The sequence below is a fragment of the Stegostoma tigrinum genome, chromosome 14 (genome assembly GCF_030684315.1).
Source record: "Stegostoma tigrinum isolate sSteTig4 chromosome 14, sSteTig4.hap1, whole genome shotgun sequence".
Classification (NCBI taxonomy): Eukaryota; Metazoa; Chordata; class Chondrichthyes; order Orectolobiformes; family Stegostomatidae; genus Stegostoma; species Stegostoma tigrinum.
In genome coordinates, this window is record NC_081367.1 from 48,478,748 (window position 1) to 48,492,975 (window position 14,228).

General features: G+C 40.0%; 1 protein-coding gene across 1 annotated transcript in view; it reads right to left on the reverse strand.

The window, feature by feature from the left end:
* Positions 1 to 14,228, reverse strand: part of psmd1 (proteasome 26S subunit, non-ATPase 1) — a 96,673-nt gene that overhangs the window by 68,278 nt on the left and 14,167 nt on the right. Inside the window, exons 8-11 of the mRNA XM_048542170.2 lie at positions 7,721 to 7,787; positions 5,637 to 5,774; positions 5,466 to 5,554; positions 4,609 to 4,687 (exon numbers count right to left, since the gene is read on the reverse strand). Of these exons, the coding sequence (XP_048398127.1) occupies positions 4,609 to 4,687; positions 5,466 to 5,554; positions 5,637 to 5,774; positions 7,721 to 7,787 (373 nt within the window). The remainder of the gene's footprint in view (positions 1 to 4,608; positions 4,688 to 5,465; positions 5,555 to 5,636; positions 5,775 to 7,720; positions 7,788 to 14,228) is intronic.

The window sequence follows — 14,228 nt, forward strand, 5'->3', positions numbered from 1 at the left end:
ATGCACCAGCTCATCTGCTCTTCCATGTCTATCAAAAACTACTGAAAATGAAGAAATAATTTAGAAAACTACTCAATGCTGAGTGGCTTCAAAAACCGAGCAGACTAGTGAACAACCAATAAACGTCTTCACCAAAATCTCCAAAAGAGTTCATTTTAATGGAGTGGAGTAAACCTGGAAAGAGCTGGAGAGAGCCATCATCTTTTGCTGTGGAAAGAAATCACTGGCTACAAGTTCACGAAACACCAAGACTGGTATGACGAGAACGACCATGTCATCCAGGACGTCATCAAAGGAGAAAACCTCTCATCAATGCCTGGCAAAACAATACCGCCATCGTGGTAAAGATGAGAACTCAGCAAAGGTGGAGTTACAAAGAAGAATGAGAGAAATCAAGGACCAGTAATGAAGTGACAAAGCTAAGTAGCTGCAACTCCTTGCTGATAAGCACAACACCCAGGTTTCCTCAGTGCCACCAAGGCAACTCGTATCCAATACCTTTGGCCTCAAGTCGGTATAGAGTAAGGATGGAGCCCTTTACAGAGACGTAGAAAATATCAGCTTCCAGTGGTAAGAATACTTCAAAAGGGCTCCTAAACTATGATATAATTGCTGATGAGAACTGTTTGAGGAAATACTGCAACTCCCCAAAAATGTTCTTGGGCTCCCACCTCGTGTGGCAGATGTTGAAACTGTTATTTGACACATTCTGGGCATTTAAACAGTCCTTGGATAAGCATATGAATGATGATGGGATAGTGTAGGGGTGGGGCTTAGATTAGTTCACAGGTCGGCGCAACATCGAGGGCTGAAGGGCCTGTTCTGTGCTGTATTGTTCTATGTTCTGTATAAAAGAAAGGAAAAGCTGCAGAATTAGACGGGATTCCAGCAGAATATTCAATACATTATTGCATTATGTGATAATGATAGAATAGTGAGACTTTGAAGTATATGCATAAGTCATTAAAATATGATAATACAAATAGTTAAATCCATGAAAAAGATAAACGGAACTTCAATTTTGTATTAACAAGGTCAGGAGTAAAACAAAGTCACGCTGAACTTGCAGAAGACTTTACTCAAGCCATAGCTGAAATGTTGCATGGAAATTTTGGCATTGTTATAGGAAGAATGCATGAGATTCAACGTAGGTCCATAATTATATTGCCAAAGATTAGAAATTTTAATTATAAAAAGGAGAATTTTTAGCATTTGGAAATTTTTAGGCAAGAAGTTGGAATGACTGTTTTTAGTAGGAATGACAGAAATATCATTCATGATGGTGATAGGGTACAATACTGTAATAATGGACTACTTTCACAAATTGATGAGAAAAGAGAGATGTAGGTCTAGTTAAACATGCTAATGAATTATTAATCAATTACGTAATGAAATCGGCCAAGTGGAGTAGAATATATTTACCGACACTTGGGATTTCCAATTTGACTTAAAACACTCAAAGTAACCCAATACAAAATACTTGTCAAAATTTCAAGTTGTTTAAATTGCTGCAAACCATCTATCTACCACTTTCCACTTATCAGCTGGCAATTTCCATTGAAACAATAACTCTTCAAATTCCCTAAAGAAAAATACAAACATAACATTCTTCCAAATTGGCACAATACTTCACGTGGTATGAAAATGGAAGATAAAAGGGGGGCAGGAATACCAATGATTAGCCTAACAAGTTGGCATGGTAGAATTTTTCATCCTTGGCAAGTTATGGATGTATATCAAATACATCAGTATGGCATTACAGTAATCTACATTACTTTAATGTTAACAGTTGCACCAAGACAGTTCACAAAGGCATCTGGATAAAAATGAACATGAGGTATGATATTTAATATCAATGTCGATGCAGAATTATCAAAAAGTCTTCAGTTTTATTCAAAAAACAAAAAAGTGAGTATATTTCTTAGCAAAATAATTCATTTCTACCACTAAGAGTAACAGAAAACATGGGTCAAAGCAAAATAATGTTGTACAGTGATTAACTTAAGTGTAGTCATGCAAGTGGCAAACATTTATGAAGGTGTCTAATACATACATTAAATGAGGCATGGTTTAGACAGCATGTTCAAGCGAAGGATAGAGAGAATAAATGACCTTTACAACGATTATTGGCAGTTGAAGATACTGCTTCATAAGAAGCAAGAAATACGACCAAATACAGACCAGAAGACCCCATTGAAGCTGGCTACCATTGAATATGATGTCTAATCTTTTGCCTCAACTTCACTGCCTTGAGACAACACCATATCCCCGAGTGTGCAAAATCTGATCAGCTCTGGCTTGCCTTTATTGGTCAGCACATCGAGTATAGGAGTTGGGAGGTCATGTTGCAGCTGTGCAGGACATTAGTCTTGGAATACCGCGTTCAATTCTGGTCTCTTTACTACAGGAAGGATGCCTTGAAACTTGAAAGAGTTCAGAAAAGGGTGCTCAGTTACGAGTGGTGTACGACAAGGATCGGTTCTGGGTCCTCTTCTATTTGTGATTTTTGTAAATGATTTAGATGAAGGAATGGAAGGGTGGATTAGCAAGTTCACGTACGATACGAAGGTGGGTCAAGCTGTGGGCAGTACGGAGGGCTATTCTAGGTTACAAAGGGATATTGATAGAATGCAGAGCTGGGCGGAGAATGGGCAGATGGAGTTTAACCCTGACAAGTGTGAGGTGATTCATTTTACAAGGACAAACTTGAAAGCAGAATACAGGGTTAACAGAAAGATTCTTGGCAGTGTGGAGGAGCAGAGGGATCTTGGGGTTCATGTCCACAGTTCCCTGAAAGCTGCAACCCAGGTGGATAGACTTGTTAAGGCGGCGTATGGTGTGTTAGCTTTCATTAATAGAAGGATTAAGTTCAAGAGCCGTGAAGTTATGCTCCAGCTATACAAAAGCCAGGTTCAGCCACATCTGGAGTGTTGTGTCCAATTCTGGTCACCTCATTACAGGAAAGATGTGGAAGCGTCGAAAAAGGTGCAGAGGAGATTTACCAGGATGTTGCCTAGAACGGAGGGAAAGTCTTATGAGGAAAGGTTGAGAGAATTAGGGCTTTTATCTTTATAACAATGAAAGATGAGAGGTGACTTGATAGAGGCACACAAAATGATCAGAGGTACAGATAGACAGCCAGAGATTTTTTCGTAGGGTGGAGGTAGCTTTTACAACGGGACATAGTTTTAAAGTGAAAGGAGGTATATATCAGGGAAACGTCAGAGGTAGGTTCTTTACTCATAGTAGGGGTGTGGAATGCATTGCTGGAGAGTGTAGTGGAGTCGGCCTCATGAGGGGCATTTAAGCGACTATTAGATAGGCATATGAATGATAGTATAAGGTAGCAGTGGAGGTTCGATAGACCTTAGGTTTCAGCTAAAAGTTCGGCAGAACACTGTGGGCCGAAGAGCCTGTACTGTGCTGTCCTGTTCTGTTCTAAAAGACTTCCAAGGATGTCGACCAGGTTGGAGGATTTGAGCTATAGGGAGCGGCTGAACAGGTTGGCGTTATTTTCCCTGGAGTTTCAGAGGTTAAAGGGTGACCTTATAGAAGTTTATAAAATTATGATGAGCATGGATAGGGAGAATACACACGGTCTTTTTTCCTGGAGTAGCGCAGTCCAAGACAAAAGGGTACAGGTTTAAGGTGACAGGGGAGAGATTTAAAAAGGGATCTAAGGAAAAGGAATTGGTGGAGGCTCATACAATTATAACATTTAAAAGACATCTGGACGGGTATATGAATAGGAAGGGTTTAGAGGGATATGGGTCAAATGCTGGAAAATGGGACTAGATTAATTTAAGATATCTGGTCAGCATGGATGAGTTGGACTGAAGGATCCGTTTCCATGTTGTATGGCTCTATGATGCTATGACTCTAAATTTACTGAATGGTGAGTGTTTCCAAATCTCTGCACAGACATCCAAAGAATCACAACCCTGAGTAAAGAAGTTCCTCTTAACCTCAGACCTAAAATCACTGTCCCCTGAAACTGAGGCTGTTCCTGTTTGTTTTAAATATTCTAGCCTTGGGAAACATCTCTCAGCATCTACCCTATTGAGGGCCTCCCTGCATCTGGCATGTTTCAATCCAATAATTTCTCATTTGCCTAACTGTCACAGCGCATAGGCTCACTTAGTTTCTCACTATCTGACAACCATCTGATCCTAGGGTCGATTTAAGGTTTTACTATACTCCATCAGGGCAAATGCCAGTAATTTAACATCTCCTTATGCCATTCGGTGTCATACTTTGTTTTGTAATACTCTCAGTGGGCATCTAAAGGCACTTAATTACATTAATGGCACTATAAGTCACTGTTACCAATAACTGTGAACTTGAAGAAATAAGCAAAATGACAGCATGAGAAGAGAATGGGTGTGAATAGACACAAAGAATGAAACAACTGATCTGGTAAAAGTAAAAATTAATTTTCCAGTTAACAAAGCCATCGACAAGTCACAATCACTTCAATAAAATGGAAAAAAAAATCAAAAAGGATCATTCTCATGAAAAGCCATAGTCCTGAAACGTTGCAAAATTAGGGCAATTCATTTAAGATTAAAAACTTTTTGTTCTTCCTCAGACTGGAATTCAATTAATTACCTTATGGATCACTCCCAGGCTGGCTGTTGCTGTAAACTTAGCCCAGTTCGTGGCTCTGGCCAACCATTCAAGATTCTCTCTAAAACACAAAATCATTCAAGTATGAAACTGCTGCTTTCCTAATAAAATGCATCCAGCTATCATCACTTCTGCATTTTTTTTGTTACTTCTTTTCCCTAATTCAGAGTTGCAGAACCTCACCACAGTACCTGGAATGTCACATTTATCACCAGCCAACTCTGTAGAATAGGAACCAAACCTGGGTTAGTTTTAATTTGCAAAGCTCAGCTATTCATTTAATAAACTCAATTATTGGGGTTCACAGTATTTGAAGTCACAATTCTTTTCAAGATCATTCCAATGAGAAAGAAACATAACAGACTTGACACGTTTGTCACTTTCTCTCCACAGATGCTGCCAGGTAGGTCTGCTCAGTGTTGCCAGAATTTTGGGTGCTATTTTTTAAAAAAGATTTTCAGCATCTGCAGTGTTTTTTGCTTTAATAATGAAAAGAGTAAGAGCTCTGCTGTGTGAATTCCCAATGTGACAATGCAGTCATACAAACAAACATGAAGGACAAACAAATGTGGAATAGTTTTTATTTGTGCCGATTTTCACAATCTATAATTGGCAACCTGTTGCATGTTCATCATAGCAACTTCCAAAGCAAAATTACAATCACATGCCAATTTCCCAAAATCCAGTACATTTTTCTTGCCATACCTACAATGGATTAAAGAACATTGAATTACTATCGTCTGTGGAAAGGATTTAGTTATGTTGCTACTAGTCCATACACAAACATGTTTTGTTTAATCTCACTTACTCAAATAAATTTATGCTGTATTTTCACTTACCTGAGAAATTGGTCACTTGTTGTTCCACAATGCATAAAAGAATTGGCAATTACAGTTGCTGTATGACAAACTGAATTTCTGACTGCATCCTACAAAATAGATTAATTGTGATATGTTACATTACAAATATGACTATCAAAATTCTAAAATGAATTAAATGCAGGCCCTTACCTTTGTGTTCTTTAATATCATAAGATCTGTGTTATTGTTTCGTATTAAAAACTGTAAATGTAATTCAATAGACATTTCACCACTTAGTATTTTTATCATTTTTGTGTTTTGATCCTGCAAGGCTTTGGACTCTGAAGTCTGAAAAATAAATTATAACCCTATATCAACATAATTGAGAGCCTTTTAAAACAACACACACTTTCCTAACATTTACAGTATTTGACACATTTACCATCTAGGTGAGTAATAATGGAAAAATTACTGAACAAAAACTTCTTTTGAAAACCAAGTTTTGAAGCTGAAAATGACTGAGGTTCTCAGAGTTACAGTGTCACATAAAAATTCCATCTCATTTATTCACTCATTCCACGCCCCATCCTCCTCCGTACCAAAACAGTACCTCATGTACTAAAGCATACTAAAATATCCCTGCCCTGTTTTCAAGATTAATCTTTTCCCTATTGGATACAAAATGAGGGCAGGTAGGAAGATTCAAATACCACTTTACTCCATTAAAAAAAGACTAGGTTGAACCATGATGTTGTTTTTAAACTGACAATTTGCTCATGATCGATGAGGGTAACTATCATAAGATCTTGTACTTTGTACAGTGCAAATCAGAAGAAAATTATTGTTTCCTTTAGAGTTAGAAAAAATAAGAGTAAAATCCTCTATTGTCAACATTTTGTCCCTGGACCTCCAACCAGACACACACAAACTGACTGAAAGGAGAGATCCATTGACAAAACAGGACTTCCTAAAGTGGGAAACAAAGTAAAACCCTACTCTAATGGAGGCCATAGGATATTGGTCTGTGTCCATAATTCTCCTTAAACATTTTCCAGTTCAAAATTCATTGCCCTATTGTGTTTACATGAGTAAAAAGCAAATGGAGCTCAACTGTTTCAAATTTAAGTCTGCCATCTTCCTGGGTTTGGTGGTGTCTGTCACTCTTATAAATTATCTAAACATTTTTCATGGGAATTACTGGCTCTATTCTATATACACTTGTACAATAGTGTAAGAAAAAAAATAAAAAACATTATGCGCTGAACTAGCTAATTTCATCATTTGTAAAAGTTTCTTCATATTTTCCAAATTAAAACCAAACAAAGGCTTGGTAAGATCAGAGTTATCGATAAGTGCCTTCAATGCACTAGAATCCATTTAATCCATACTACGTATGTTTGCACAACAGGAAAGTATGCGAGACCACACGAGTGGTTCACTTTACTTGTTTCATTGATATAACGGCTCTTAGAGGCGTATTTTGTTCTGTTTTTTTTTGAAAAGTGGTTTTAAGACAGAAGTGCTGAAATGTCTATTCAAATCCAATACACTAAACTGCTTGAGAAGCCTTGGGGTTTTTAATAAAGTAGCTGGAACAACAGAAGCAGCATGAATGGGTGGAGTCAGCTCCCACAGAACCAGGGTTTTAGTTTAGTTTTTGGTAGTTTAGCTTTCATCCCAGTGCTTTCTTAAAAAAGCAAACATGCCTCACAGAAAAACAAAGCTAATTTAAAAATCATCTCTTTAGAACATGGCACACAGGCTCAGTGGTTAGCACTGCTGCCTCAAAATATCAGGAACCTAGGTTCGATTCCACCCTTGGGCGACTGTGTGGAGTTTGCACATTCTGCCCGTGTCTGTGTGGGTTTCCTCCGGGTGCTCCGGTTTCCTCCCACAGTCCAAAGATGTGCAGGTTAGGTGGATTGGCCACGCTAAATTGCCCACAGTGTTCGGGGATGTGTAGATTAGGTCACTTATGTAAAGTCTGAGGGTCGGTGTGGACTTGTTGGGCCAAAGGGCCTGTTTCCGCACTGTAGGGATTCTATGATCTATGAACAATGGTGAAATTATCTTGAATTAACAAGCAATTTTCTTTCAGATAAGGCATGTTAACAAAAGAGCCATTGTTTCTGTTACTACTGTTGATCACTTGGTAGTCTATTATAAACTGCTAATGCAGGAGATCTTGGGCAGTTATCCTTCTTGCTAGAAATGATGTAGCACAGCAATATTTCACAACAGGAAGAGACACTGGAAGTCATGGAAAAATGTATTAGTTCTATTGACGGTCTTACCAATTCTGTTGTTTTCATGGATGCTACTGGAGAGTTTCCCAATTTCTCATTTGTCTCCATAGATTCACTAGAGTAAGAATTCAAAACTGGTTATCACCAGGAATAACAGCTGGGTGACAACTGAAAAAAAGTCTTAAATTTAAAAACTTTCTTCTTCGTTAGGTTCAAAGCTCAATTTGCTGATTGTAGTTCAGACCAGAAATCAAGAGAAAAAACATTAATTTCCCACGTTCACAGTTTGTGCACATGGAGAGACAGAAATACAGTCAACACAATGCAACTGCTCTTTTTTTCAAGCATTAAAGTACTTTGAAGTACTGTTAAGCAGACAAATACAAATGACACCTACAGGAAAATGATGGACATTCACAGTTTTAACTGTGTTTTGGATTTGCTCTGCCATTCAGTAAGATCATAGTTGATCTAAGGTCTAACTCCAAATTAGACCATATCCCTTAATGTTTTAGATAATTTTTTGTTACACAATCTTGCATTTAAAATTAACAACTGATCCAGCATTCACTATCTTTTGTGGAAGAGAATTCCAAAAATCTACCACCCTTCTTGTTTGTAGAAGTGCTTACTTACATCTGTCCTGAAAGTCCTGGCCATAATTCTCAAACTACCCTCCCTGGTTCTAAAATCCCCAACCAGTGGAAATAAGTTTATCTTTATCAAATCTGTCTTTTCCTGTTAATATTTTGAATACTTCAATCAGATCACCCCTTCTAAATTCTAGAGAAGACAGGTCTAATTTGTATAATCTCTCCTTACAACTTCACGCCTGAAGTCGAGGTATCATTCTTATAAACTACGTTGTGTTCCCTCCAAGACCAATATATACTTTCTAAGGTGATGCACCTAGATCTGCTCCTAGTAGTCCAAAAGGAATCTAACCAGTATTGTGTATAACAGCAGCGTAAATTCTGCATCCTTTTACTCCAGTGTGCTGGAAATAAAGCATTCCATCAGCACTCTTGATTATTTTCTGTACCTGTTTGAGACAGTTTAAATCTATGCACGTTATCCCCAAATCTCTTTGGAGATCCACTTTTTTATTCTTTCATGGAATGTGAGCGTCGCTGGCTGACCAGCATTTATTGCCCTTCCCTAGTTGCCTTTGAGGTCATGGTGGTGAGCTGCCTTCTTGAACTGGTGCAGCCCACCTACTGTGGGCTGACTCACAATGTTGGTGGAGAGAAAATTCTGATGTATCCTTTCTCACTCCAAAATGGATAACCTGACGCTTGTTTACACAGAACACTATCTGCCACAGTTTTGCCTGTTCACCTAGTCTATCAATATCCCTTTGTAATTTTATGCTATCATCTACAGAGTCTACAATGCTGCCTTACTTTGAGTCATCAGCAAATTTGGATATATGACTTTCTATACCATTATCCAAGTTATTTTCACATTCTGCTTTTCTTTGTGCATTGGCAAATTTAGCTACCATGTTTTGCTCCTTTTATTTAAGTTGTTGAAACAATTTGTAAAAGTTGAGGTCCAAGCACAGACCCCTGCAGGACCCCATGCATCACACCCTGCCAATCAAAAACAAAAATCCATTTACGGACACATCTATTTTGTGCTAGCTAGCCAGCCAACGAGCTGACCAATCTTCTATCCATGCTAATATGTCATGCCTTTACTCTTGCGTAATGAGCTTTTGTGTGAAATCTTACCAAATGCATTCTGGAAACAAAGGTACAATAAATCAATGGGCTCTCCCTTCTACACAGTGTATGCTACTCTTTTCAAAATTCCAAAAAATTTGTTAACATTATTTCCCTTTCAAAAAACAAACATGCTGACTTTTCCAAATGAAGTTAGACTTTAAGTGCCCAATTATAATTTCCTTCATGCCTAATTCTAACACTTTCCCCGCAACAGATACCAATCTAACTGGCCAACACTGTCCTGCCTCCTTCCCTTTCTGACTCGAAGGGTTTATTTTCTCTTTTCCAGTCTAACAAAAAAACTCTTTGAAAACCAAGTGAGTTTTGGAAGATTAATTCCAATGCATCTACACCCACATTAGCTACCTTTTAAGACCCCAGGATTAAGTTTCAGAACCCTAGCAGGCAACAGTTCCGTCAGTTTACTCAGTGCCGTTTCCCTGGTAATTTCAATTTCACCAATTTCCTCTCTTCTTTCCTTTTCCTGATTTATAACTATTACTGCAATTTTTTCTATCCTCCATAATGCAACAGAGCAAAATATTTTTTGATGACATTCCACATTAAGCAGAGGTTCACCTGCACATCTGCCAATGTGGTATACTGCAGCCACTGTACCCGGTGTGGCTTCCTCTACATTGGGGAAACCAAGCGGAGGCTTGGGGACCGCTTTGCAGAACACCTCTGCTCGGTTCGCAATAAACAACTGCACCTCCCAGTCGCAAGCCATTTCCACTCCCCCTCCCATTCTTTAGATGACATGTCCATCATGGGCCTCCTGCAGTGCCACAATGATGCCACCCGAAGGTTGCAGGAACAGCAACTCATATTCCGCTTGGGAACCCTGCAGCCCAATGGTATCAATGTGGACTTCACCAGCTTTAAAATCGCCCCACCCCTCACTGCACCACACAACCAGCCCAGCTCTTCCCCTCCACCCACTGCATCCCAAAACCAGTCCAACCTGTCTCTGCCTACCTAACCTGTTCTTCCTCTCACCCATCCCTTCCTCCCACCAAGCAGCACCTCCATCTCCTACCTACCAACCTCATCCCACCTCCTTGACCTGTCCGTCTTCCCTGGACTGACCTATCCCCTCCCTACCTCCCCACCTATACTCTCCTCTCCACCTATCTTCTTTTCTCTCCATCTTCGGTCCGCCTCCCCCTCTCTCCCTATTTATTCCAGAACCCTCACCCCATCCCCCTCTCTGATGAAGGGTCTAGGCCCGAAACGTCAGCTTTTGTGCTCCTGAGATGCTGCTGGGCTTGCTGTGTTCATCCAGCCTCACATTTCATTATCTCAGAGCAAAATATTTGTTCATTTAATCTATCATTTTCTTATAATCTACTAACTCTCCATTCTCACGCTCAAAAAAGTGACCAACACTCAATTTGTTTACTCCTTTTCAGATGCCTATAGAAACTCTTGCTATCTGTTTTAAATGTAAATGTCTCAGTTTGGAATAGGGTATACAGCCACATTTTTGTACTAATGAGGCAATAACATTATCACTGTGCCAAATATAATTATCTTGCATTCAGACAGAAAGTTAATCAGAATACACTTCTGTCTTGCATACTCCAACATGACATAAATGACACAGCCCAAAAATGTACTACAGTGTTTCTGAAGACAAGTTATTATGCTATATACTGCAATGCAGATATGTAGACTATTGTATAGCCTTCAGAAGCCCAAGAGCGTTGCTGAGGCAACAGCCATCAATCCTGAATGGAGAGCCTAATTTGTTATTTCCATGTCACATTAGCCAAGTTATATATTCATACAGCACAGTGGTAGACCCTTTGGTCCAACCTGTCCACGCTGACCAATCTTCCCAGACTGAACTGCCCCCTCTACAGAAAAGACTTTTGCTATTCTGCTATTCTCCTTATCTCTGCCCCTCATGATTTTATAAATGTCTAAGGTCATCCCCTCTCAACTTTCCACCCTCCAGTGAAAAAAATCCCAGCCTTTCCTTCTAACTCACACCCTCCAATCCTGGTAAATGTTTTCTGAATCCTGTCCGATTTAATAATATCTTTCCCTTGGAAGGGTAACCAGAACAGCATACAGGACTCTAAAGTCACCAAAGTCCTGCACAACCTCAACATGGTGTCCCAACTCCAAAACTCAATGGTCTGAGCAACGAAGGCAAGTGTGCTAAACACTTTTTTAAATGCCCTGTCTATCTGTTTTGCAACTTTCAAAGAACTATGTACCTGAATTCCTAGATCTGTCTAACAACACCATCTAGGGCCCTACCATTAACTGTACAAGTCCTGCCCTTGTTTGTTTTACCAAAACGTAATACCTTGCATTTATCTAAATTAAACTGTATTTGGCTCTCAGCCCACTGGCCCAATTGCTCAAGATTCCTTTGCAATCTGAGACAACCTTCTTCACTGTCCACTATACGACCAATTTTGGTGTCATCCACAAATTTTATTAACCCTGCCTCCTAAATTCTAGCTCCAATTGCTTGCATAAATGACAAACATCAGTGGACTCAGCACCAATCCTTGCAGAACAGCATTGGTCACAGGCCTCCTGTGCAAAAAACAACCCTCTACCATCACCCTCAATCTCCTACTGTCAAGACAATTTCATATTCAACTGGCAAGCTCTCCCTTGATCCCATGTGATTTAACTCTACTAATCAATCCACCACTCAGAATCTTGTCAAAATATCCTGTTACGATGGGTTTGTTACCTAACAGTTATTTCGAAAGCTCACATGCTATTTGAAATTACACTCTCCCCATAGCCCTTGATTCCTTGTGAGATCAAGAATTTATCAATCTCTGCCTTGAAGATATTTAACATCCCGGCCTCCACTGCGTTCCGTGGCAACGAATTCCGGAGGGCCACCAGTCTCTAGCCGAAGAAACGTCTCCTCATTTCCGTTGTAAATTTAATCACTCTAATTCTAAGGCTGTGCCCACGGGTCCTAGTCTCCCCGCCTAACGGAAACAACTTCCCAGCGTCCACCCCTTCTAAGCCATGCATTGTCTTGTAAGTTTCTATTAGACTTCGCCTCAACCTTCTAAACGCTAATGAATACAATCCTCAGCCGTTCATTGTATGTTAAACCTTCCATTCCAGGGATCATCCATCTGAATCTTCGCTGGACATGCTCCAGCGCCAGTATGTTCTTCTTGAGGTGTGGGGCCCAAAATTGGACACAGTATTCTAAATGGGGCCTAACTAGAGCTTTATAAAGTCTCAGAAGCACATCACTGCTTTTATATTCCAACCCTCTTGAGATAAACGACAACATTACATTCGCCTTCTTAATCACGGACTCTACCTGCAAGTTAACTTTTACAGAATCCTGGACCAACACTCCCAGATCCCTTTGTACTTCTGCTTTACGAATTTTCTCACCGCTTAGAAAATAGTCCATGCCTGTATTCTTTTTTCCAAAGTGCAAGACCTCGCATTTGCTCACATTGAATTTCATCAGCCATTTCCTGGACCACTCTCCTAAACTGTCTAAATCTTTCTGCAGCCTCCCTACCTCCTCAGTACTACCTGCCTGTCCATTTATCTTCGTATCGTCGGCAAACTTTGCCAGAATGCCCCCAGTCCCTTCATCCAGATCATTAATATATAAAGTGAACAGCTGTGGCCCCAACACTGAACCCTGGGGGACACCACTTGTCACCGGTTGCCATTCCAAAAAGAGTCTTTTATCACAACTCTCTGCCTTCTGTCAGACAGCCAATCCTCAATCCAAGCCAGTAGCTCACCTTGAACACCATGGGCCCTCACCTTACTCAGCAGCCTCCCATGAGGCACATTATCAAAGGCCTTTTGGAAGTCTAGATAGATACAATCCACTGGGTTTTCCTGGTCTAACCTACTTGTTGCCTCTTCAAAGAATTCTAACAGGTTCGTTAGGCACGACCTCCCCTTACTAAATCCATGCTGACTTGTTCTAATCCAACCCTGCACTTTCAAGAATTTAGAAATCTCATCCTTGACAATGGATTCTAGAATTTTACCAACAACCGAGGTTAGGCTAATCAACCTATAATTTTCCATCTTTTGTCCTGATCCCTTCTTAAACAAGGGGGTTACAACAGCGATTTTCAAATCATCTGCGGCTTTCCCTGACTCCAGTGACTATTGAAAGATCACAACCAAAGCCTCCGTTATTTCCTCAGCCACCTCCCTCAGAACTCTAGGATACAGCCCACTGGGGCCAGGAGATTTTTCAATTTTTAGACCTTTTAGCTTTTCTAGCACTTTCTCTTTTATAATGCCTACCATACTCAACTCTGCCCCCGACTCTCCTTAATTGTTTGGATACTACTCAGGTCTTCCACTCTGTGAAGACTGACGCAAAGTACTAAGTTCTTCAGATACTTCCTTATCTCCCATCACGAGCCTTCCACCATCAGTTTGGAGTGGCCCAATGTCTATGTTTGCCTCTTGTTTGTTTCTTATATATTGAAAGAAACTTTTACTATCATTTCTAATATTACTGGCTAGCCTACCTTCATATTCAATCCTCTCCTTCCTTATTTCTCTTTGTTATCCTCTGTTTGTTTCTGTAGCCTTCCCAATCATCTGATTTCCCAGTGCTCTTGGCCACTGTATAGGCTGTCTCTTTTTCTTTGATACATTTCCTGACTTCCTTTGTCAGCCATGGCTGTCTAATCCGCCCCCTGGGTAATCTTAATTTTCTTTGAGATGAACCTCTGTACTGTGTCCTCAATTACACCCATAAACTCCTGCCACTGTTGCTCTACTGTCTTCCCCCCTAGGCTCCGCTTCTCGTCAATTTTCATTAGTTCCTCTCTCATGCCCCAGTAATGACC